General features: G+C 36.4%; 2 protein-coding genes across 3 annotated transcripts; both read left to right on the top strand.

The window, feature by feature from the left end:
* Positions 1–4,925: 4,925 nt before the first annotated feature.
* Positions 4,926–10,007, top strand: LOC111797459 (tetratricopeptide repeat domain-containing protein PYG7, chloroplastic). 2 transcript variants are annotated; one of them, XM_023680453.1, is made up of 6 exons: positions 4,926–5,144; positions 6,607–6,693; positions 7,043–7,094; positions 8,158–8,420; positions 9,150–9,296; positions 9,573–10,007. In XM_023680453.1, exons 1-6 carry the CDS (start codon positions 5,028–5,030, stop codon positions 9,852–9,854), a joined length of 948 nt encoding a protein of 315 aa, XP_023536221.1. In that variant the 5' UTR covers positions 4,926–5,027; the 3' UTR covers positions 9,855–10,007. The 2 variants fall into 2 exon arrangements, with proteins under 2 accessions (XP_023536221.1, XP_023536222.1); XM_023680454.1 differs by having other exon boundaries at positions 4,946–5,144; positions 7,039–7,094.
* A 2,333-nt stretch (positions 10,008–12,340) lies between these two features.
* Positions 12,341–17,606, top strand: LOC111797543 (dihydrolipoyllysine-residue acetyltransferase component 5 of pyruvate dehydrogenase complex, chloroplastic-like). The gene is made up of 6 exons (XM_023680578.1): positions 12,341–13,359; positions 13,520–13,711; positions 13,804–13,891; positions 16,943–17,013; positions 17,095–17,178; positions 17,263–17,606. The coding sequence occupies exons 1-6, from the start codon at positions 12,481–12,483 to the stop codon at positions 17,365–17,367; spliced, it is 1,419 nt and encodes a 472-aa protein (XP_023536346.1). The 5' UTR covers positions 12,341–12,480; the 3' UTR covers positions 17,368–17,606.
* The last annotated feature ends 4,909 nt before the right edge of the window (positions 17,607–22,515 follow it).

The following is a 22,515-nucleotide window of genomic DNA, read 5'->3' on the forward strand; positions in this document are numbered from 1 at the left end:
TTCACCTCGAGCAGCAGCGTATAAATACCTAAAAAAGAAAAGAGAAAGGGGTGAGTATAATAATACTCAATAAGCAACCTAATTGTAGGCTCTCAATGCATCCTTAACTTAATAAGTATCACGGGCTTTTCTTTGCTCTAGGAAGTTTGGGCTTAGGCTTCAATGCTCTCTAAGCAACTGGGTACCCCAACTTTCGAGTAAGACTCTGAACTGAAGCATACACATAGGGGTTTGTGCGATATTTTTGTTCTTCTTTTCTACTACTTAAGTGGCTTGTCTTGCTTATGTAGTGGATGATCAATGTTCTAGGTTGAGGCGGGAACTCATAAGTTGCAAAACAGTATAGCTGGATCTGAATCTGAACAACAATTTGAGCATTATCCATGGTGGTTACCTGACAACTCTCCCACGGGACCATAAAGTCTTCAAAGTTTGGGGGAAGCGATTCCTTGTGTGTCGGTTAGCTACTAGGTCAACCTACGCTCAGGGACGGGTTTACAGCACAAGGGTCCTGTTTTAGGAGACCCTTGGTCATTTACACTAGGTTGGGGCACATGTCGCATGAACCTAACAAGCAACGCCTAGATCCATGGTATGGAGCCCGAAGTAGAGTCTCGACAATACGATACTAAAGTGGAAAGGGTACTGAACAGCCATGTGACACTGTTCACACTACTATAGCTTAATGAGCTACCTTGATCATTCTTGGTTGTCGTGGAGGCCTACGAGGTTCTTAGGGACTTCTAGGTAGTTTAAATCTCATCTCTCGTTTCTAGGACGTGGAGGTCATCGAAGTTCTTAGTCTTGAAGCACTAGGGTCTAGATCCTCTGAACGTCGCTCACGATCATAAAGTGCTCAGTCTATTGGAGACAACCTGACCTAGGTCATCATCTAGCCAACCTAACTCTAACGCCCTAGTTTTGTGCAGATAAACACATTCTACGGAGAGAACACATAGTCAAATACCTGGAGCTAACACATACTATATCATGCAAATATACAAGCAAACAAGCTCAATGGGGAGATAACATCCATCAATCCCTTATAGATAAGATCGCAATAGCCTATCTTTCTCTCTAACACAATGAAAAGCACGTAAAGCAACATTCATAACAAATCTCATCATAGGGGCATTTTGATTATTTCTTACTTCATGTTGGTCTTTTGATATTTGTTTGTAAATATAACCCAAACTCGTTCTCGTTTGTAATAAACCTGAACAACACTAAGTTGTAATCAGATTGTGTTTTGATTTATCTGTGGTATTGTTTGCTTAAATTTGATTTAAATTTTACCATATTTTCATATTTTATTTTATTTTACTTTTATTTTATGTGTTTTCGTCTCTGTCTTTATAGTCGCAGTCTAATTTTCGAAACCTTGAAAATGAAATCCTTGACATTAGGAAATTGATTTAGCATGTTAGACTCTCATGCAAGGTTGTGAACCAACATGTTTTCTAGTTTTCAATAACAAACATGATATTAACGAAAACGTAAGACACATAACAAAAACGGTAAAATAGAAGAGAAAGAGAGAACTAATGTCGTGTGTCGATTTTCAGTCATGTGCGATTTCCTAAATCACGAGCTTGAAAATTCTTTCATGGTATCGAAAGGTTTTCTAGTTTTCAAAAAAGATTTATAAATCAAAAATACGATTTTTCTCGTGAAATTGGTCTCCCTCAATTCGACTATAAAAAGAAGAATATATAGGAAAAATATGTGCATTGTTGAAATGCTATCCAAACATGTGTGAATACTATAGAAAATTTTGGGTAGCATCAAGACGTAGACACGTGCTTTTTTGCACTGAAGAGTGTCGTGACACCTTAAGGGGCGTTAAGCTTGACACTAGCTTAGTATTGAGATGTTGTAACACACAAGTCCCGACACGAGCAAATTTCTCGTTTAAAATTTTAAATTAAGGAATTTTTTTAGAATATTAGAAGCCAAATTTTAAAATGTGTAGAAGAGAAAAATGCTTAAAAAATCTTTGGTAACTTTTAAAATAAAAGAGTAGAAAAAAAAAAAAGAAAAATCAAAGTCAACCCTCAAGGGTTGAGGGTTATTTTGGTCATTTTAGTGCCCCTTTGTTAATTAGGTACATGAAAGTAACATAAACAAAATGAATGAAGAAGGTAAAAGAAACAAGAGATAGAAAAAGGAAGAAAGAGGAAAAAAAATGGTTTAAAGTAGATAACTATCACGTGATCTTAGCCATTTGAGTTATTTTCGGTCAAAACTCGTTCATAAAAAACTTCAAATGATATGGAAAGTACAATAAATGAAAAGTGTAATAAATTGATACAAGATATTTGACTATAATAAAAGCGAAAATATGATACTTATGGTAAGCGTAATGGAATTCAAATATCATACAAAATATTTATCTATAATAAATGGTCAAATATGTTACATATGATAAATCATAATTCAAGGCAAAATATCTTTAATACTACCCTGCAAGTTGAGCATTACATTTGAACGAACGTGAAACTTAGATCTGAAAAGTTCATAGAGAGATCTAGAAACACTTTTTGTGAAGATGTCAGCAACTTAGAGATGGGAAGGTACATATTGTGTGCGAAGTTTGCCAGATATAACAAGTTCTCGAAAGAAATGATAATCTAGTTCAACATGTTTGGCCCCCTGTGAGAAATGGGATTAGAGCTCAAAAAAAAAATAGCATTTTTTTTGTCACATAAGAATAAGGGTGGTAGCGAAAAAGGGACCTTGAAGTCATGCAAAAGATGTGTGACCCAAATAAGTTCAACAACAGTCGTGGCAAGAGAACGATATTCAGATTCACAGCTGGAGTGCGAGACAGTCGGTTGCTTTTTGGCTCTCCAAGAAACGAGACTGTTACCAGGATAAATAGAATAGTCGAATGTAGAACGGGATATCGGGACAACTAGCCCAGTCAGCATCCGAATAAGCCACTAGCGTACTAGAAATAGTGGATGGACGAAAGGCAAGACCAAAGTAGAGTATTCCCTTGACATAGCGAATAATACGTTAAGCAACAAAGTGATCTACAGTAAAGACATGCAAAAATTGACCGACAAAATTGATAGCATGGGCAATATCTGAAGTACTGAAGGGCGTCAACAAGAGATCGATAGAGAGTAGAATCAGAGAAAGAAGAACTATCAGTAGTCAGATGTTGAGAAACAACCATGAGGGTGTGGACTGGTTTGTTATCGAGCAACTGAGCACGAGAAAAAATATCTCGAGCATATTTTACTAACTAATAAAGTGACCATCAGGAGTGGGTGAAGCTTCAAGACCAAGAAAGTAACTGATAGAACCCAAATCCTTGGTAGAAAACTCATAATGAAGCTTGTGAGTAAAGCTGTCAATAACATATGGGTTGTTGCCAGTAACAATAATGTCATCAACCTCAAGAAGTAGGTACATAAGGTTAGATTGCTAATGAAAGACAATAAAGGACGTGTCAGCGTGATTGCAAGATAAAGCAAGGCGCGAGGAGCTTGTTATAAGCCATAGAGAGCTTTCTTTAATAAAGAAACATGAGTAGGAAATTGAGGATCAATATACCCACGAGGTTGTTTCATATGAACATGTTCAATAAGAGTGTCATTGAAGAAAGCATTCTTGACATCAAGTTGCCAAAGAGGCCATTTAGTTGTGATTGCAATAGAAAGCACAACACGAACAGTGGTAACATTGACAACTTGACTAAAAGTGTCAGTGTAGTCGAGACCAGGAATTTGAGTATAATCTTTGGCATCAAGAAGACGAGCCTTGAAACGCTCGACGGATCCATCAGAAAAATATTTAATGCAAAACACTCATTTAAAGCCCAGATGTTGGTGTTGGCAGGGTGAGGAACCAAAGTCGAAGTATGATTTTGTTGTAAAGCTCAAATTCCTTCATCCATGGCAGCAACCCAAGTAGGATTCTTAACCGTAGATTCGAATCTTTTTGGCTTAGTGGATGCATGAATAGCAGAAAGAAGTCCAGATGAGCCCAAAATATCAAATTTTGTTGGATGACGAGACTTGAAGATACCAGCTTTGGCTCGTGTGATCGTATGATGAGAGCCCAAAGAAGAAGAGGAATTGCAGTAGGGTTCAATAAAGGTTAGTTCAGAAGTCGAGGGTGGCAAAGAGGAACCTGCAAGAGAAGTATGAACCTACACAGACTCATCCAAAAAGTCAGAACAAATATCACACGAAGATTATTCGAATTGAGGAATGTGCAGTGAAGAAATGGTAGGGGAATGAATCAATACTGTAAAGATATGGTTCAAAGAAATTTGAAATATGACGAGAAGAAAGAGGTTGGGCATGGGAGCAAGGAACAACATGAAGGTAAGTTTCCTCAAATTGAGTGTGGCTGGTGATATATAGCTCAGCGGTGGTGGGATCAAAACAATGAAACCCTAAGTAGGACTATAACCCAAAAAAATGTAAAGAACGTTGCGGGGAGAAAGCTTCTTAGACATATATGTTAGGATTGCACAACATCGCTCACAATCGATCAAGATGAACACAAAGAAGAGAAAATTGAAAGAGAAATATTGGCTAAAGGTTTTATTGATGACTTCATATATATATATACAGAAGAAAGTACGAGCACTAACTAATGAGGTATATATATCGTTTGATATATGGTTTCAAGATTTAGCCGCCCAACGAAATATAATCTACCAAATATATCTGTACCAAATCTCTATAAGATATTTATGAAATATCCAATAATAAAAATATATTACCTAATTTTTAAAGAATAAATACAAATATGGGCTCATCCACTAAAATTGCAATATATTATTTTTCAAAATATAAAATTTATTTTCATTTTTGTCTTTTTCCCGTGTGGATGATAAATTAACGGTCCAGATTTTAGCAGATACAATAAACGGTTGCCTTCCTTCTATCAATTTGATTTTTACCATTATCTTCTGGACACTCACACCTTCTTTCTGCCAAAACCATATCAACAATTTTCAGAAGTTTCAGATCAACAAACCTCAAATTGAGCGCTGAAAATCGCAGAAAATGGCTTTACAGACGAGTTTGTGTCTTCATCGTTCACCATCTCTTTCTCCTTCTCCTTCTCATTCTTTCCTCCCATTTGGGTCTCTCCAGCTCAAGCCTCAGAATCTCGTTCTTCAGGTGAGATTTCATCTCTTCTTCTTATGGATTATTGGATTTCTCTCATGGATGATTGATTCTGTTTTCTTTAACATATAAAATATGGTGTTGTTCTTGTATTATGCTAGTGAGCTTCAGTTGTTGAATCCTGGTTGAAATTTGAGGAAGTGGAATAGGTTATGGCTGGAAATTCGAATTCTATTTTTGAATTTTCGTATTTTAAATTTTGAGGAACTGTGTTTTGTTCTTGAATTTCATTCATAAGTCCTGTTTGAGATGAACTCTTTTTAGATTTCTATCCTGAAAAAAATGAAATCTGCCGGTTCTTAAAAAGTTGGAAAGAAACTTTGAGGCAGTTTGAAATGATCGTTTCTGAGTTTTGATTTTAAAGAAGAAGCACTCTTTCCACTGAATGAAGGTGCATTGAAGTGTTTTTAGAAATTTCAAAGTTACTTTGATCGTAAAAGAAAACTCAACATGACTCTGTTTGTGTTCATTTAAGCACAAAAGTTCTGTTTTGGTCATGATATGTTTCAAGTTCTTAGTGAAAATTCTTCTGATGCTACATGATCTGTCAAGTTAGGTTATGAATTTTGTAATGGTCGAATTCCTGAAATCATTTTAGTCCGAACGAGTTCGATATATTAATTGTTTGTCAAAATCATAATGTTTAGATTCAACAAGAGCCTGAAAATTATGTAATTATTTGTTTCTTGGTAGCACTTTTTTTTATTACAGTATCTGTAATGTTTTTTTGGTTAAATTATAAAGTTAGGTTCTATGGTTTGGAGAAAGTTCAAGTTTAGTTCACATGGTATAACACCTCAAGCCCACCACTAGCAGATATTGTCCTCTTTGGGCTTTCTTTTCCGAGCTTCCCCTCAAGGTTTTAAAATGCGTCTACTAAGGAGAGGTTTTCACATCCTTATAAGGAATGCTTTGTTCCTCTCTCCAACCAATGTGGGAACTCACAATCCACTCCCCTTGGGGCTCAGTGTCCTCGCTGGCACATCGCTTGGTGTCTGCCTCTGATACCATTTGTAACAACCCAAGTCCACCGCTAGCAAATATTGTCCTCTTTGGGCTTTCCCTTCTGGACTTCCCCTCAAGGTTTTAAAACACGTTCACTAAAGAGAGGTTTCCACATTCTTATAAGGAATGCTTCGTTCTCCTCTCCAACTAATGTAAGAACTCACACATGATTTTAAAAGTCAAAATTTCGTTCATATAGTTTGATAAAACCTCATAATAGATCCTATAATTTGATAAAACCCTTATAATTTCATCACTATTTATGAGGATTTTATCAAACCATTGGGATGAATTCAAACTTTTAAACCATAGGACTAAATTTTAAGTTTTGACCGATCATAGGGATGAAATTTGTAATTCAACGTATCCTTTGCCTCTGTTTCTCCAAGCCTGTTCTCTAATCAACACTTTCACCATTTCAATTGCTTCTAATGATGTTGTTCCTATGTAGGAAATTGTGCATCATTTTGACGTACCAATATTGCGGAACTTTAGGAAGGGCTGTAGACTTAATGTTGAGAGGTTTTCTAAACTTCAGGTATGCATTTGTTCAAAAAGCATCCACTTATTAAGCTCATATTTCTGTAACTACTTAAATTAAGTGTGACAAAATATACCTCTGATCACAATAATTTTTCATAATTAAAGACCAACCAGCTAAAATCAATTTTTAAAGGGTTCTGTAGTTGCTTAGGTGGACAATTTATCCCACTTTTGAGTTTTTGACCATAGACTCCTGAGTCATTCGGTTTCGTAGTTGTCTAGAAGATTGTTGGGTCAATAGGTAAATGTTCCATAAGATGAAGTATTTTTCTCTATTGAATTGAAAAATCTTCGAATTGTCTCATTATTAACTTCTTTTTTTCCTACACTCTGGATGAAGGCAGATGTTTCAAAGGGAATTGGCAATGGAATCTCAATCATCGACAATGCTTGAGAGTAATTTGTTCTCTGATTCAACATTCTTTATAATCTCAATGCATTTTCATTAATTTTGTGGATGATATGTTTCGAGTGATCGGTACGTTATGACTTAAAGTTAAAAATATAGACATGTTGATTCACAAATTTATCAATACCTCTGTAAACTAGATTTGATACATAAATTAATAATCTATATTCATACATACAGTGCAAGGTATATCAAACTAGATTCAACACATAACTCATTAAACTAGGTGACTCAATGAACCTCCAGCCCATGATGCAACAGTCGGTATCTGCTGCCATAGTCATCGTTTTCAACTGTCATGAGCATTGCTGTTCTTGTCACCATCAGCTGTCGTCGTGGGGTTTTCATTTTGTTTTTTTCTCTCGTCTTTGGGTTTTACTTTCTTTGTTGTCTTGCCGTCACCTTCTTCCATTGTTCTTGCATTGTGTTTGCAGTTGCTGCTAGTCGGTGTCGTCGTCCTTGTCGCCATCTGCTGTCGTGTTTTTCGATTTTTTTTGGGTTTTCCTCTCCCCTATCTGTTTACTTCCCTTGTTGCCAGATGTTCTTCTATGCCATCCTTCACTGTCTCCAAATTCTTTTTTACTGAAGGTCAGATCATTGATTTTCTGCTTCGGTTGGGCTCTCCTTATCTTTAAGTCACCGTGCTTTGGTTTTCTGCATTTGGTTTGAAGACGAGCATTTCAAAAGCTCTAGTTTCTTTATTTCAAGATTGTAATAACGAGCCTTCTCTTCCTCCTTAAGTTCTATGCAATTTGGATTCATGTGTGAAGTTCCTACCTTTGTTGATGGCATCCGTGGTTGGGCTTCATTTTATTTATTGCAGTTTCCTATCATTGGTCAAGTTCTTTCTTTCTCGAGGCTTTCGGATCAGTGCTTTTGTTCTGGGTTCTAACTTTTATGTTGGTCGTCTCTTTCTCCTCGTGAAATAGCGAAAAGCTTAATGTTTGTTATTCATGTTGTGTTCTTTCTTCAGTATAATCAAAACATATACTCAACAAAACTTTATATTCTTTAGTGGTGAATGTTTGAAGAGCATTTTTTATTATGCAGGTTGTCAACCAGAAAAAGGCCTACCATTATTTGTATCTGCTTTCTCATCAGGGCAACTTTTATGGCTGATTTCTGCTGAATCAGTATTTGCTAGGGAAGAAATCAAAACGAATGCAGTTTACGAGATCGGGGAGTTATTTGAATTAGGAATACAGTTATCTTATCTATTAATACTATTAGGTCTTCTTGGGGTTGGAACCTTCTTCGTGATACGTCAAGTTCTTGTTCGTAGAGAACTCGATCTTTCTGCTAAAGAACTGCAAGTAAGAATCCACATTTACAGATTGTGTAATATGTAAAAAGTGGAAAGAGATCTAAAAGATCTTTTTCCTCTCAACAATGGAGGTGAACTTAGATTAATGAAATATTAATATTTCTTCGAATATTGATATTTCTATTCAAGGACATGAATTCATCCATTTAGATTGGGATGATTCTAAAGGGAAAGGGAGGTGCCCATGAACTAACGGCTCAAGCCCACTGCTAGCAAATATTGTCTTCTTTGGGCTTTCCCTTTTGGGCTTCTCCTCAAAGTTTTTAAAACGGATATGCTAGGGAGAAGTTTTCACACCCTTATAAAGAAATGCTTAGTTCTCCTCCCCAATTGGTGTAGGACCTCACAAACCACCCCTCTTCAGGGTCTAGCGTCCTTACTGGCACACCGCCTCATGTCCACCCCTGTTGGCACATCGCCCGTTGTCTGGCTCTGATACCATTTGTAACGGCCCAAGCCTACCGCTAACAGATATTGTCCTTTTTGGGTTTTCCCTTTCGGGCTTTCCCTCAAGGTTTTTAAAACGCGTCTGCTTAGGAGATGTCTCCACACCCTTATAAAGAATGCTTAGTTCTCCTCCCCAACCAATGTGGGATATACTGAATTTTTAAACGAAAACTATTCATTTGAAATCACCCCATGAAGTAGGTGATTGGCTGAGGTCATTGATTGTCTAGCTTTGCTAATGCGCTTTCCATTCTCATTATTTGTTGGTCAGGAACAAGTGAGAAGTGGTGATGCCAGTGCTATGGAGTACTTCGAACTTGGTGCAGTGATGCTGAGGAGGAAGTTTTATCCTGCTGCCACGAAGTTTTTGCTTCAGGCAATCGATAAGTGGGACGGGGATGATCAAGATCTTGCGCAGGTTTGATACACTCTAGCTCACTGATTTCTGATTGTTGGAATATCAAGAACATCCAATCATTTGATAATCTGCTTTGTTTTCGTTCATTTTAATTGAAACTGGATAGAATGTATCAATAACACGCTTCGTCGTGTTTAGCTTTTCGAAATCTTTTGTTCTCTCATCCAGTTTCATATTCCGTGTGTTCTCAATCGAGCATTAGTTGACTTGTTGAGTTGATCGAGGGTCGATATTTAATGATATCATTGTTACAGCTTGTATCGTTTATGTTTTCAGGTTTACAACGCGCTCGGGGTTAGTTATGTGCGTGACGAAAAGCTGGACAAGGGAATTACCCAGTTTGAAACTGCTGTAAAGCTTCAACCTGGGTATGTTACAGCTTGGAACAATCTTGGAGATGCATATGAGAAAAAGAAAGAATACACGTCTGCTCTGAAAGCTTTCGAAGAAGTTCTTCTATTCGACCCGAACAACAAACTTGCTCGGCCAAGACGAGATGCGTTGAAGGACCGTGTGGAGATGTACAAAGGAGTTCCTGTGAAATCTAAGAACAAATGATGATCATGTCCCTGGTTTTCTGCCGATTTTGTTGAAAATGAGAATTTACATTCATTAATGTATTAGATTATATTAGAGTTATGAATCCGATGTTGCTGTGTATGGTAACTAAAAAAGTATACATAATTGAATGTGTAGCTTTGTTTTCTAAAATATTTGCAAGGGCACCTGGAAAAGGGACATTACCAAGTCATCTGAGGCCTTAGGTACAAATAGTTGAGGGTCGACGCGATTGTTTGAGAGCTTGGATACACATCGTCGAGGATCGAATATTGAGCTACATAGAAAATCATTGAGGCCGAAGCATATAGATGGTCGAGAGTCGATGCGTCAAAGGGTTAGTCTTGTTGAGCTTAACACGTGGAGCTCGAGTAGATTAAGTATGCATAGTGTCGCGGTCATGCTCGTCAAGGCCGTCTTGCCTGTGGCAGCAGGCCCATGTCATGCTAAATCCTTTGTTTGATTTCATGTTATACTGTCTTACTATTGTATTTTTTGTTTGTATGACTATTCGGCGAAATCATGTCTAGGCCTGTCAGACCTAAATCGCCTCAAAATGTATTATAGGAGGATGCGACTAGTCGCCAACTCCTCCCACCTAGATTTTGTATGACCATTCGGCGAAATCACGTCTATTGTTAGACTTGAATCGCCTCAAAATGTAGTATAGGGAGATGCGACTAATCGTTAATTCTTCCTACCTTAAGTTATATGCGACTAATCGTTAATTCTTCCTACCTTAAGTTATATGATACTTAAGTCGTGGTGTTTCTTTCTTTGTTTATAGCCATATGACAATCTTCCTTTCGGCCCCACTTTCTAAAACTTTCTCCACAAAACAGGGTTAGAGAATTGAGCATACGTTGTCCGACCGTAGTGACGCGAATCTAAATTGGATCTAAATTGGTTTGACTCACTTGGTGTTGGGAGTGAATGTCGCACAATTACAAAAGTTCAACAAACCTATTTAGTTGGTACGTAAGAAACATAATTTATGTTGTTTCGTTTCGATGGCTCCTTAAATGTGAGCTACTTAAAACGCCTTATGGACAAATAGAACAACAAAATTGCCAGTGATCGACAAGAAAAATGAGATATGAGAAGTGATAAACATCTAGCCATTTTTTGTTATCTAACTTTGGGTTAGGTCTAGACTTTGGGCTACCTTAATCGTTCGTTTTGGTAGCATACCACATTGTGTCGGGGAGATTTCGTTCGTTGTACTCTCAATCCGTTGATTTGTTCCTTGTTTCTATCCTTCCCAATTCTAAATAACAATTCTAACACAACCGATATCGTTAAATCTCCATAACTTTCGATTAAATTTGTGTCTTATAGAATTTATAGGTTTTTTTAGTCAACAATTTTAGATACATATTCAAACCTCTTGCATTTTCGTCTAAAGGGTATGTTTAATGTTAGTTGAACGGGGGTGATGAAATTGATGTATAGAACTTATGTTAATTATTTGATGTTAAATACATTGTTATATTGCAATTTTTATGAGTCTTTATAATACTCAACCACTTGTCACAATCGCACTTTTGATGGCAGCGGACTTGCAATTGTGTGACACTCACCTTCCAGCAACAAGTGAGTTAAGTCAATTCGTTCTCATGTCGTCTACGGCCAAGCGACGTATGCTCGAGCCTGTAGCCTCGGTTTAAGAAGAAGGTTTTAGAAAACGAGGGTAGAGAGAGATTTTCGATAGAGAGATTTTGAAAGAGGCGTTATATATGCAAGCAAGAGAGTAACGACAACTGCTCACAGTATATAACTATTCGTAGGGAGAAGTTGACAAAAATCCTATGAATTCAGATTATCCAACTTAAACTATGAATGTTTGGTTGGATTAGATTTTTTTTTTTTTTTTTGTATGAGTTGAATTAAATTTTTTTAAAATTGAGTCCACTTACAGGTTGACATTTTTTGGTCAGTTAACCTAAACCCGAAAATAAAGTGTTGACATTTTTTGGTCAGTCAATCTAAACTCGAAAATAAAGTGAAAGAAACCGGAAAATAAAGTGTTGACATTTTTATAACACTTTATTTTCGGTCAGTCAACCTAAATCCGAAAATAAAGTGTTGACATTTTTATTTTTTGGTCAGTCAACCTAAACCCGAAAATAAAGTGTTGACATTTTTTGGTCAGACAACCTAAACCCGAAAATAAAGTGAAAGAAACCCGAAAATAAAGTGTTGACATTTTTTGGTCAGTCAACCTAAACCCGAAAATAAAGTGAAAGTGAGATTTTAATTATTAATATGAAGTAGGAATAGAACTCTCCACCATGGTAATGATATGATATTGTCCACTCATTCTTTTATTATAAACTCATGATCATTCTCTAGTTGTTCGGAAGACAAACCCATCTATCTAAATTTGGAGTTGATCTAAAAGATTTTTTCCGATAATTTAATCGGGTGTAAACGTTTAGCAATTTTTTTAAAAAAAAATTGAAAAATATTTGCCAACAAAGTTAGTAGGGAAAGTGAGCATGGAAGGTCGTCGAGACCTCCGCCCAATTTCGATGAGTTCGAGAATTTCTTTCTTCATACAAATCCTTTCATAGAAACTCACTCTGTACATTCCATTCCATTCCATTCCATTCCACGATTCAATTCAATGGCTCATCTTCTCAACACTTCCTTCGTCGCCGTTTCCTCTCCATCTCTCCGGCGGGGGCCATTTCTCCGACCGCCATTTCATCCCAGAAGGCGGTCTCTCCAAGTCCAGGCCAAGATCCGTGAGATTTTCATGCCTGCTCTCAGCTCCACCATGACCGAGGGTAAGATTGTGTCCTGGATCAAGACCGAGGGCGATAAGCTCGCCAAGGGTGAGAGTGTTGTTGTTGTCGAGTCTGATAAGGCTGATATGGATGTTGAGACCTTTTATGATGGCTATCTCGCTGCTATTATGGTCGATGAAGGAGGCGTTGCGCCTGTTGGATCTGCAATTGCGCTTTTGGCTGAGACTGAGGATGAGATTTCTGTGGCTAAGTCCAGAGCTGCTAATCCTTCTTCTGCTTCTGCTTCTGCTTCTGCTTCTGCTTCTCCAGCTTCGGAGAAGATTCCTGAGAATGTAGGTACTGCGACGGCGGCGCCGGTTGCGGTGGCGAAGGCGGCTCCGGTGGTAGTGGCTTCCACTCACCCTGCATCTGAAGGGGGTAAGAGAATTGTAGCGTCTCCGTATGCTAAGAAGCTGGCTAAGGAGTTGAATGTGGAGCTGGCGACGGTGGTGGGAACTGGGCCGTTGGGGAGAATTGTTGCTAAGGATGTTGAAGCTGCAGCTTCTGCAGCTGTTTCGATATCTGATGCCGCTAAGCCAGTTTCGGCTGCGGGAAGCAGCACGAAGCCTGCCCCATCCCTGGAGTTGGGAACCACTGTGCCGTTTACCACAATGCAAGGGGCGGTGAGTAGGAACATGGTTGAGAGTCTCGCGGTGCCCACTTTCAGAGTGGGGTATACCATTACAACAGATGCGCTTGATGCTCTATATAAAAAGGTAAATTAATCGATTTATTTATATGAAACTGGCTTTCAAACATATGTAGGACATGTTATTAGTTTGAAGGAAATTGAAACAACTTTATTCTTGGAATGATGATAGAATTAGAACTTGCCCTCTGCACTGCTAACAACTGGTAGTAATTTATGTTTCTTAGATTAAGTCAAAGGGAGTGACCATGACAGCATTACTTGCAAAGGCTACAGCTCTGGCACTGGCTAAACATCCTGTAGTAAATTCCAGTTGTAGGGATGGTAAGAGCTTTACTTATAATAGTAGCATCAATATTGCAGTTGCTGTCGCCATTGATGGTGGCTTGATCACACCAGTGCTTCAGGATGCAGATAAGGTTATGTTAGTCTCCTTAAGTTGTTCTGTTGTTTTTCGAATGATATGTTAATTATTTAATCTTTGATTGTTTATACTTGATTTTCGCTTTAGGTGGACATTTATTCTTTGTCTAGAAAGTGGAAGGAGTTAGTAGACAAGGCCAGAGCCAAGCAACTGCAGCCTCAGGAATACAACACTGGTATTTTTTTTATTTGTTCTTATTTTAAACTCGTTTCGATATGGAGTTGTTAGTGCTTCACTTGCATTCATTTCTAAGGAGGAAGTTATTTTATTTTATTCATTTTTATGAGAAGGAATTATATTTTCATGAAGAAATATGATAGTAGAAGAGAGGACTCCAACACCAAAAAGTGGAAAAAAGAATTTCCTAGAAAGCTTTAGAATTGTGTAAAATAATGTCAAAGGAAAAGAAATTCAACTCTGTATGGTCAAGATGAACTTGAGGAAATGAATGAATCAAGATACAAAAAAAGGATGTGTTGAAAATGAATTTGAAGAACGAAGTGTTCAGAGTCTATCTTCCTTCTTCTCCCTATTTTTCAGAAACAGAAATGAAATGAGTCGTAGTGGTTCTTTCCAATATCTATCTGTACCCAAGAAAGTTTTCAGGGGGCAAATGGAAAAACCTTAGCAAATATATGCTTTGAATCTTCGAATGTGCCCTTACACATAATGCGCTGACTATGGCCAAGGATAAAGAGGTTCTTTGAATTCAGTTCATGGTGTTTATTCTCCCTAAAAAACCCAACACTAGTTAGGCTTTCCTGCACCGTATCATGAGTGTTGTCCCTCCGAACTCCAAGCCCCATGAGAAAAATTACACTTTTTTAGGGTATAATTTCAAATGGCCTTTCATATAAAAAGGATAACTGAGGAATCGGATTTATCAATTTGCTAGGCTTTCTTATCGTGATAAGTGTGGTATGGCTTGTGGAGTGCAGAATATGGTGCTGGATTTTATGGTATAGTAGAGATGTTGCCTTTCTCTTCTTTATTTCTTTTTCTCTCTATTTCTGTCATTCCTTAACCAATGGGAAATGAAAGATGTTCTGGACTTGTTATCTTTGTTGGGGGACTTTCACCTCAAGCTCGATCAGAGGGACGTTCACTCTTGGTGCTTCTATCCATCCCAAGGGGTCTCTAGTAATTATTTCTTTCAGTGTTTGGTCAGTATTCTAACGCCTAGCGTTTCCACTTTTACCTTTGTGTGGAAGCTTAGGATTTTCAAGAAGGTTAAGTTCTTTGTTTGGGCAATTTTGCATGGAAGAGTTAACGCCTTGGACCAGATCTTTGCTAGGGGGTCCTTGGTGATCAGGTCATTTTGTTGTATTCCTTGCAAGAGGGCGGCAAAGGACATGTATCATCTTCTTTGGGGGCGTGCTTTTCCAGTTGTGTTCCTAGTCATTTCTTTGAGGTGTTTGAATATTGTTTTGCTGGATTTTAGGATTACAGAGAGGCGATTGAGGATCTCGTGCTCCAGTCTCCTTTTCGGGTTGTGGTAGGCAGGAGTGTGTGCTATTTTATGGAGTCTCTAGGGTGAGAGAAATGACAGAATCTAATGGGTTTGGGAGAGAACCTCAAGTGTAGCTTGGTCCTTTGTTAGATTCTATGTTTCTCTATGGGATTTTGTGACCAACTTTTTCGTAATTATACTATGAGTCTTCTTTTACTTGACTGGGACCCTTTTGTGGATTTTTTTTTTGTAGGCCTATATATTCTTTCATTTTTTCCTCCAATGAAAGTATGATTTTCCATTTTTAGAAAACGATTCTTTTGAATTCGTGTTCGTTTCCATAGTTGGAGTTTGGATATGTATTGTGGCCTTGTCTCTCTTATGCTCTTGATTGTACATGGTGTTTGAAATTAACAACAGAATGAAGTTCCTTTCTTCTATAGGATCCTTCTTTTTTCCCTTTATAGCATTAGACCATAGCACCCTTGCTTTAACATTCAGCCACCAGCCACAATCATCTATTCTATCAGGAGCAACCAACCTTAGTTGAAAAAAGTTGCAGATAGATTACAACCTTTGGCTAGCCAAAATTCTATTTCTTTAGCACCTTTTTAGCACCTAGTCATGCATGCTGACCGAAGCACCTGTACTTCAATCGATTAACCAAGCATGGGATGCCTCTATTCCTATCCCGTCCTTGATTTATGGTCTCTGGGTCTTCCCGCTATCAGTTCCAATGCCAAAACATATGAATGCGGAATCCATTTGACATTTATTACATAACTGTGGCTTGAGGCAAGACTTGAACCACGGGCTTACCCATTTAGTAGACCATGTCTCTGTCTCTGTTCCTTAGAAAATGAAGACCACAGAGCGAGTTTAACTATCTTGTGATTCATTGCGCATGTGGAGAACCTGAGGAGATATGATGGAGAAATGCGGATTTCATCTTTGAATCTTACCAAAATTCCAAAGTAGTAAGACCACCGTGAGCAAGGGACCATATAAAGAATTTGGTTTTCTTAGACTAGTGCCTTTCCAAATGATCTTACAAAGATCCTGGTTTTTGAAGTTGGGGCCTTTTGAGAGATAACGATTGCCGACTTCACCGAAACATCCTGATAGAGTTAGGCATCTAGATAACTTCGTCTCTGATGTTGATTGGGGAAAAATCTTGGAGCACATGTACTAAGCTAGACCATTCTTCCAGCTCTCCGTCTGGCAAACCCCTTCTCAACTGGAGATTATTACAAATCTTATGAACAGATAGAAGGCCAAGAAGCTTCAAACGGACAAGAACTCACTCAATGGTCCTCCCAAACTCTCATGTTTTTACCCATCTCCAAGCTCGAGCCTAGTATTCTGTGTTAGGAATCACGACTCTCTACAATGGTATGATATTGTCCACTTTGAGCATAAGCTCTCATGACTTTGCTTTGGGCTTCCCCAAAAGGCCTCATACCAATGGAGATAGTATTCTTCACTTATAAACCCATATGATCTTCCACTAAATTAACCAACCAACTCCCAATAATCCTCAACATTCTCAACATTCTGAACAAAACTAATCAATCATAAATTTTAAACATCGGATAAGCAATGAGAAATTTTCGTTTAATAAGTGTATTTACACAATTCAGAGTACTTGTCTTGTAGCTTGGTTAAAATTTCATATTTACGAGACTAATTTTTGTTAGTTGTTTTCCAAGTTCATCAGCCATCCATATGCAATTTCAATCTTCTCTTATTTCCCCATTCTTCACCTTCGTTGCCCAGGTACATTCACTCTTTCTAACCTCGGAATGTTCGGTGTGGATCGATTCGACGCAATTCTGCCACCTGGAACTGTTAGTATTGTTACTCTTCTTTCTAGCATATACCTCTCTCCTATCAGCCTAGTTACTAATATCATGAACTAATTTATGCAGGGAGCCATCATGGCAGTAGGAGCATCTATCCCCACGGTTGTGGGCACCAAGGATGGTCGGATTGGCAAGAAAAACCAAATGCAGGTAACAAACTCAGATTAATCTTAATGTACATTTTTTCAGAATAGACCTCTGTATCCTTATTTTATGGATCTGGAAAATTGGTAGGTAAATGTAACAGCGGATCATCGAGTAATATACGGGGCGGATCTTGCTACTTTCTTGCAAACCTTGGCGAAAATCATCGAGGACCCTAAAGACCTTACACTATAGTGTTAGTTGCATTTTTGAACCCCAAATTTATCCTTCTTTTTCACACTAGTTTTCTTATGATTTGATGTTTCTTTTCACACTATTTGAGTCGGATGTGGTAGAAACTAGAAAGTAAGAAATTGTTTTCTGAGTCTGCTGTTGCCCATGTCCTGTGAAGAACGAGAGCATAATTTTGAAGGGGATGTTATGGAAAGACCTATTTATCCACAATAGTACGATATTGTCTACTCTGAACATAAGCTTTCATGGCTTTCCTTTGAGCTTTCCCAAAGGTCTCATAAGATAGTATTCCTTGATTATAAACTCATGATCATTCTCTAAATTAGCCAACGTGGGACTTTTATTCAACACATATTACTCAAGAATTTATTCAAGAATTTAACCAATTTGGAACATGAATTTTGGGAAAATATAAAGTTAGGGTCGGTTTGTAGTTGATATTTTTTTTAGGTCAACCCAACTAATGCGAAAATACACTGATGTTACTAATGTGTTGTGATTAGTGAAGGTTTGATATTGAGTTTTATGAAATTTTAATTATTAATGTAACTCTGGTAGATAAGTATGGTTTTTTTTAAATAATTAAAAAAAAACCGTCAATTCAACCCAACTTAACTCTCTATTTAGATTGTTTGGGTGACCAATGTAACCAATCCAAAAGTTTGGGTTGGTTGGATTGGTAACCCGAAACTTTTTACAACCTAACCCTCTATTTTTAGGTTGGGTTCAGGGGTTGATTGGATTGGTAACCCAACTCGAAACTTTTCACAACCTAACTCTCTATTCTCGGGTTGGGTTGGGTTTAAATAAAAAATAACGAGCGAAAATATTGACAAAAAAAAACAAATTTAATAAAAACCGAGCGAAAATTGTAACATAAAGATAGATCATGAAATTAAATAAACAATCGTCAGTTCAAAGGTACAGTATATAACAAAAATAAAAAATATATAAAAATATTTTAATTGAAATATATTTATATTTGAACAAAAACAAATACATTAGAATTTGGCGACGAATTCAAGCGTGAGTGACTTTGAACCAACCTTAGTACCACTCTAACAAATCTATTATTACAAAATAATTCTTAATATATTTTACATATTGTTTTTGGCTTGGGTCAATCAGAAGGTTTTGCTCATGAACCCAAAATCGAACCGATTTAATTCGTGTTCAGAAAAATGAACCCAACCCTACCCGAAATGCTAATCTAACCCAACCCAACCCTTATAGTTCGGGTTGGGTTGGTCCGGGTTGTCGGATTGTCGGGTTGAATGTACACCCCTATCAGAAAACGTGGAGCCATACAAATATTGATTTTTCGTACATGGAAAAATTTAAACTTTCAACCTTTAGCAGGTAGTATATATCAATTATCGCTTAATTTATGCTCACTTTTACCGCAAGCAATATAGTTGTAATATTTAAGCAATAAGGTCTACGTCTCTCTAGACAAGTTTGATTCAGAGCAAGTCACGAGCAAATGACCTATTTCTAAAAATAAATTAGTTTCTTTATGGCCCCCTACACGTGTCATAGTTACGATTGTTATGTCTTGCTATACTATGTTGTATTGTGTTATACCATGTTATGTTATGTTGTTCTATGTCATGTTTATAAACTATGCTATAATGTGATTAGGTCACGTTGTAGAATCATGTTCATGATATTGATAACCTATGGTGCATAAACCTCCGTACACTATACCATGTAAGCTATTCTAAGTACGAAAGATTTGATCGAAATTACATATGCATAATTCATAGGCTCATTACGTTAAAATGAATGGAGATTTGATTTATATCATAAACTTACTACATTTTTGTGTGTGATATTCATTAGGATACTTCACCCGTTATGATTAGTACGAACGTGTACCTTACCACATTTATATTTGCCATGATGCTATGCGGGCTCTTTCCCTCCGTGGTGTCTAGCAGCCCATTAGTGAGTGCTACCCCGACGAGCCGTCCCTAGGGGGTACATATACCAACTCTCCTAGTGGGTTCATGTTCGCATGCATAGGCTGTGTGTAGGGAAATACTACTCATTCAATCCGGTCTGGATTGAAAAGCAGCCTAAGGCCAAGCCATAATTACCTATCGAGTATTTCTTAAAGTACTTCATCTACGTGCTACTCTTATTTTTAGGTAAAACTAAGACACCCATTTACGAATGACGACATCGGAATTAAGGTTATGAAATCAGTGTTAGTGTAGTTGCATTTATTTTTGTTTAGTAGTCCACGGTTAGCTCATGGGTTTGTTTATTTTATTTAATTGATGATATTTATGTTCAGCTTTACTATTTGCGATTACGTTGTTTTAAGGTATTTTGAATGTTAAGTCTACGACACCTTTTATGAAATATTTTAAACAAATGCTTTCCGCACGCATTACTCAGATTATGCACATAGTAGCAATCCAATTTTTATTAGGAAAATAGGGTCGTTACATGTTGAGTTGTTTCGGTCGTCTATTCAATTTTTTTTAAATAAAAATAAAATGTCAATTCATAAAACATATATTTATTTATTTTCAAACATCTAATCAAGATTTACAGCTCAATTCCAACAAAAATTATCTTTCAAATCGTTAAAATTATTTTCGAGAATAAAGAATAAATAATAATAAAATTAAATAAAAATAATATATTTTTTTTTAAAAAAAAATTAAAAATAAATTCAAAGAATTCTGGAAATTTATGAATAAACTCAATGCAATAGTCCAACCTGATACATTAAGTTGATTATAACTGAGAATCAACCCAAGGGAAAGGTCGGATGCCAAATGATATGAAAATCAGCCCAAGACCTCTGATACCAAATGATATGGAAATAACAAGGGAATTAAAATTCAGATTACCTTGTTATCGAATATCTCAAGACAAGAACTCTTGTTTGAGATTCGAATCACTACACAAGCAAGATCGATCATGTCTAGCTTGAATGATTCTTGTTGATCAAATATCTCAAGGCAAGAACACTTGATTGAGATTCGAATCACTCCACAAGCAAGATTGATCATGTCGAGCTTGAATGATTCTCCATGCAACCTAAACTACTTAGTAGTAACTTTTTATAATTTATAACCATAATTAATAACTATGTAAACTTATAACTAGCCACTATGTAAATAAGTCTTAAAATACATTAAAAAAAAAAAACACAACTAAATTACTCCGAATTATGATCCACCCAAAAATTTATAACAACGAAGTTTCATTCTTGTTCAACGTGGCTTGAATTGAAATATCTTTTGATAATTTCAACAACATTTTCTTCATATCTTCATTGAAGTATATTGTATGATTGATGTCTCTTGGTTCATATCAACAACCGTTCCACTTCCTAATTTCTCCCGACATTATATCCATAGCTTCACGACTCGAGATATATATTATATATATATATATAAAAGGAAGAGAGAGAAATAGAGGTGAGACACGAGAGATCCGTCCCAAAAATAAATGCAAAACACTTCCACAAACAAACAACACCCCTTAAATTTCAATGCCACGTCCTCCAATTATTGCACCCAATCCGGCGCCACATCAGTCCCTTCATTTCAACCTTTTTTTTTTTTTTTTTTTTAATTGTTTCCATCTCCACCTACGTCTATTTCAAACCCGATCACCCGAACCGATTAAATCGAGTTATTAATTTATTTAGGTCAGACCGAGTTCAACTTGTTACATTATGGAGCCTGCTTAGTAAAAAGCTATATATACGGTACATGGTTATATCTGATAAAACTATATATATATATATTCTGACTGACGGTACATATCTGAAATCAATATTCTTGTTCTTTGTGTTCATCTAGATAGTTGTTCTGCGATCCTAATACAACTAAATCGAAAGTTTATAAAAATTAGATTATATTGAATTGAATATCAAAATTTTATTAATTAGATTGATTCACACGTTGTTTGGACACTATATTGGATTGAATTGAATGGAATGGAATTAATCGGAATTTAATATTTATTTTATAACTATATACATATTTTTATTTAATTTTATGACTTTTTCAAAATATATATTCTAATTGAGTTATAAATTTTAATTAAAATTTGGAAAAATAATTAAATAGATCTTTTATTTTTATTAAAAACAATATTTTGAATAAATAATTCCAATAACTCGAACCTACTCAACTCGAGAAAATTATGGTTAGGTTGGGTTGAGTTCATTATTTAATAAAAATTGTTTGAATTGAAAATTTTACCACTCTAATAATTTAATTATGTTTAAAAAATATCTCAACGGAATCAACTCACTGACCCACCTAATTTTAATACGTATATTTTCAAAATACTATTTTTATTTTTCGTATTTCAAAAAAGTAATTATTTTTTATTTCAACTAACAAAAAAAAAATTACATAAATCGAAAATATTTTAATAGACCTAATATAGCACTCGAATACACGAGAGGTACATAAATCAACTAACGTCATGTCCGAATGAAAGCGATACTGAATATATGATAACTAAGAAATGCTTAAAAAAATTGAAAGTTACTCTCTACCTTCTTTTTCAGTGGTCTAATCATAGAAACTTCAAATTTAAACGTGTTAGGGTCAATCTAATGTTGGGTGGCTTCCCGAGAATTCTCCTAAGAAGGAACGTCGATGCCATCAAGTACTAAATCTAAATCTTGGATCTTACCGAAAGTAAAATTTTAAAGAAATATATTGTTCAATTATGATGTAAAAACAACCTAATTGAATTGATCATGTAGGAACAAGGTTCAAGCCTATCGGTCTGTTTGTATGCTTGAACCTTGTAGTGATGATAAATGGCTCATCCCGTTGTGACCTTCTCTTGAATTCTCCAAACTTTTGTCGCTCCATTCTCGCAAGGGCAGAGAACCCGTCGTTGTCTCGATTGTGCTATCAGAAGCTCTAGGGAAGTCGGAATACGAGAACATCATTTTGGGGCGGGCTTATTACTTAGATGTTTTCCACATTTATCTACTCCCCAGTTCGTTAATTATAAAATAAATTAAAAAAATAATAATAATATATCCATAATTTTCCAAATAAATAAGAAAAAAAAAAGAAATTATAGCATTGAAGCAGTTGAACTGCAAATTCCCCAAACCCAAAAACACACACACAAATCACCGCCACCAAATCCTCAATT

This window comes from Cucurbita pepo, chromosome LG06 (assembly GCF_002806865.2).
Source record: "Cucurbita pepo subsp. pepo cultivar mu-cu-16 chromosome LG06, ASM280686v2, whole genome shotgun sequence".
NCBI lineage: Eukaryota > Viridiplantae > Streptophyta > Magnoliopsida > Cucurbitales > Cucurbitaceae > Cucurbita > Cucurbita pepo.

Bases quoted from the DNA above. Each gene is read 5' to 3' on its own strand.
- LOC111797459 (XM_023680453.1), top strand. From the start codon at position 5,028: ATGGCTTTACAGACGAGTTTGTGTCTTCATCGTTCACCATCTCTTTCT. The intron at 6,694-7,042 runs GTATGCATTTGT...GGATGAAGGCAG, and splicing joins AGAGGTTTTCTAAACTTCAG to ATGTTTCAAAGGGAATTGGC. The intron at 7,095-8,157 runs GTAATTTGTTCT...TTTATTATGCAG, and splicing joins ATCATCGACAATGCTTGAGA to GTTGTCAACCAGAAAAAGGC.
- LOC111797543 (XM_023680578.1), top strand. From the start codon at position 12,481: ATGGCTCATCTTCTCAACACTTCCTTCGTCGCCGTTTCCTCTCCATCT. The intron at 13,360-13,519 runs GTAAATTAATCG...TATGTTTCTTAG, and splicing joins TTGATGCTCTATATAAAAAG to ATTAAGTCAAAGGGAGTGAC. The intron at 17,179-17,262 runs GTAACAAACTCA...GAAAATTGGTAG, and splicing joins GCAAGAAAAACCAAATGCAG to GTAAATGTAACAGCGGATCA.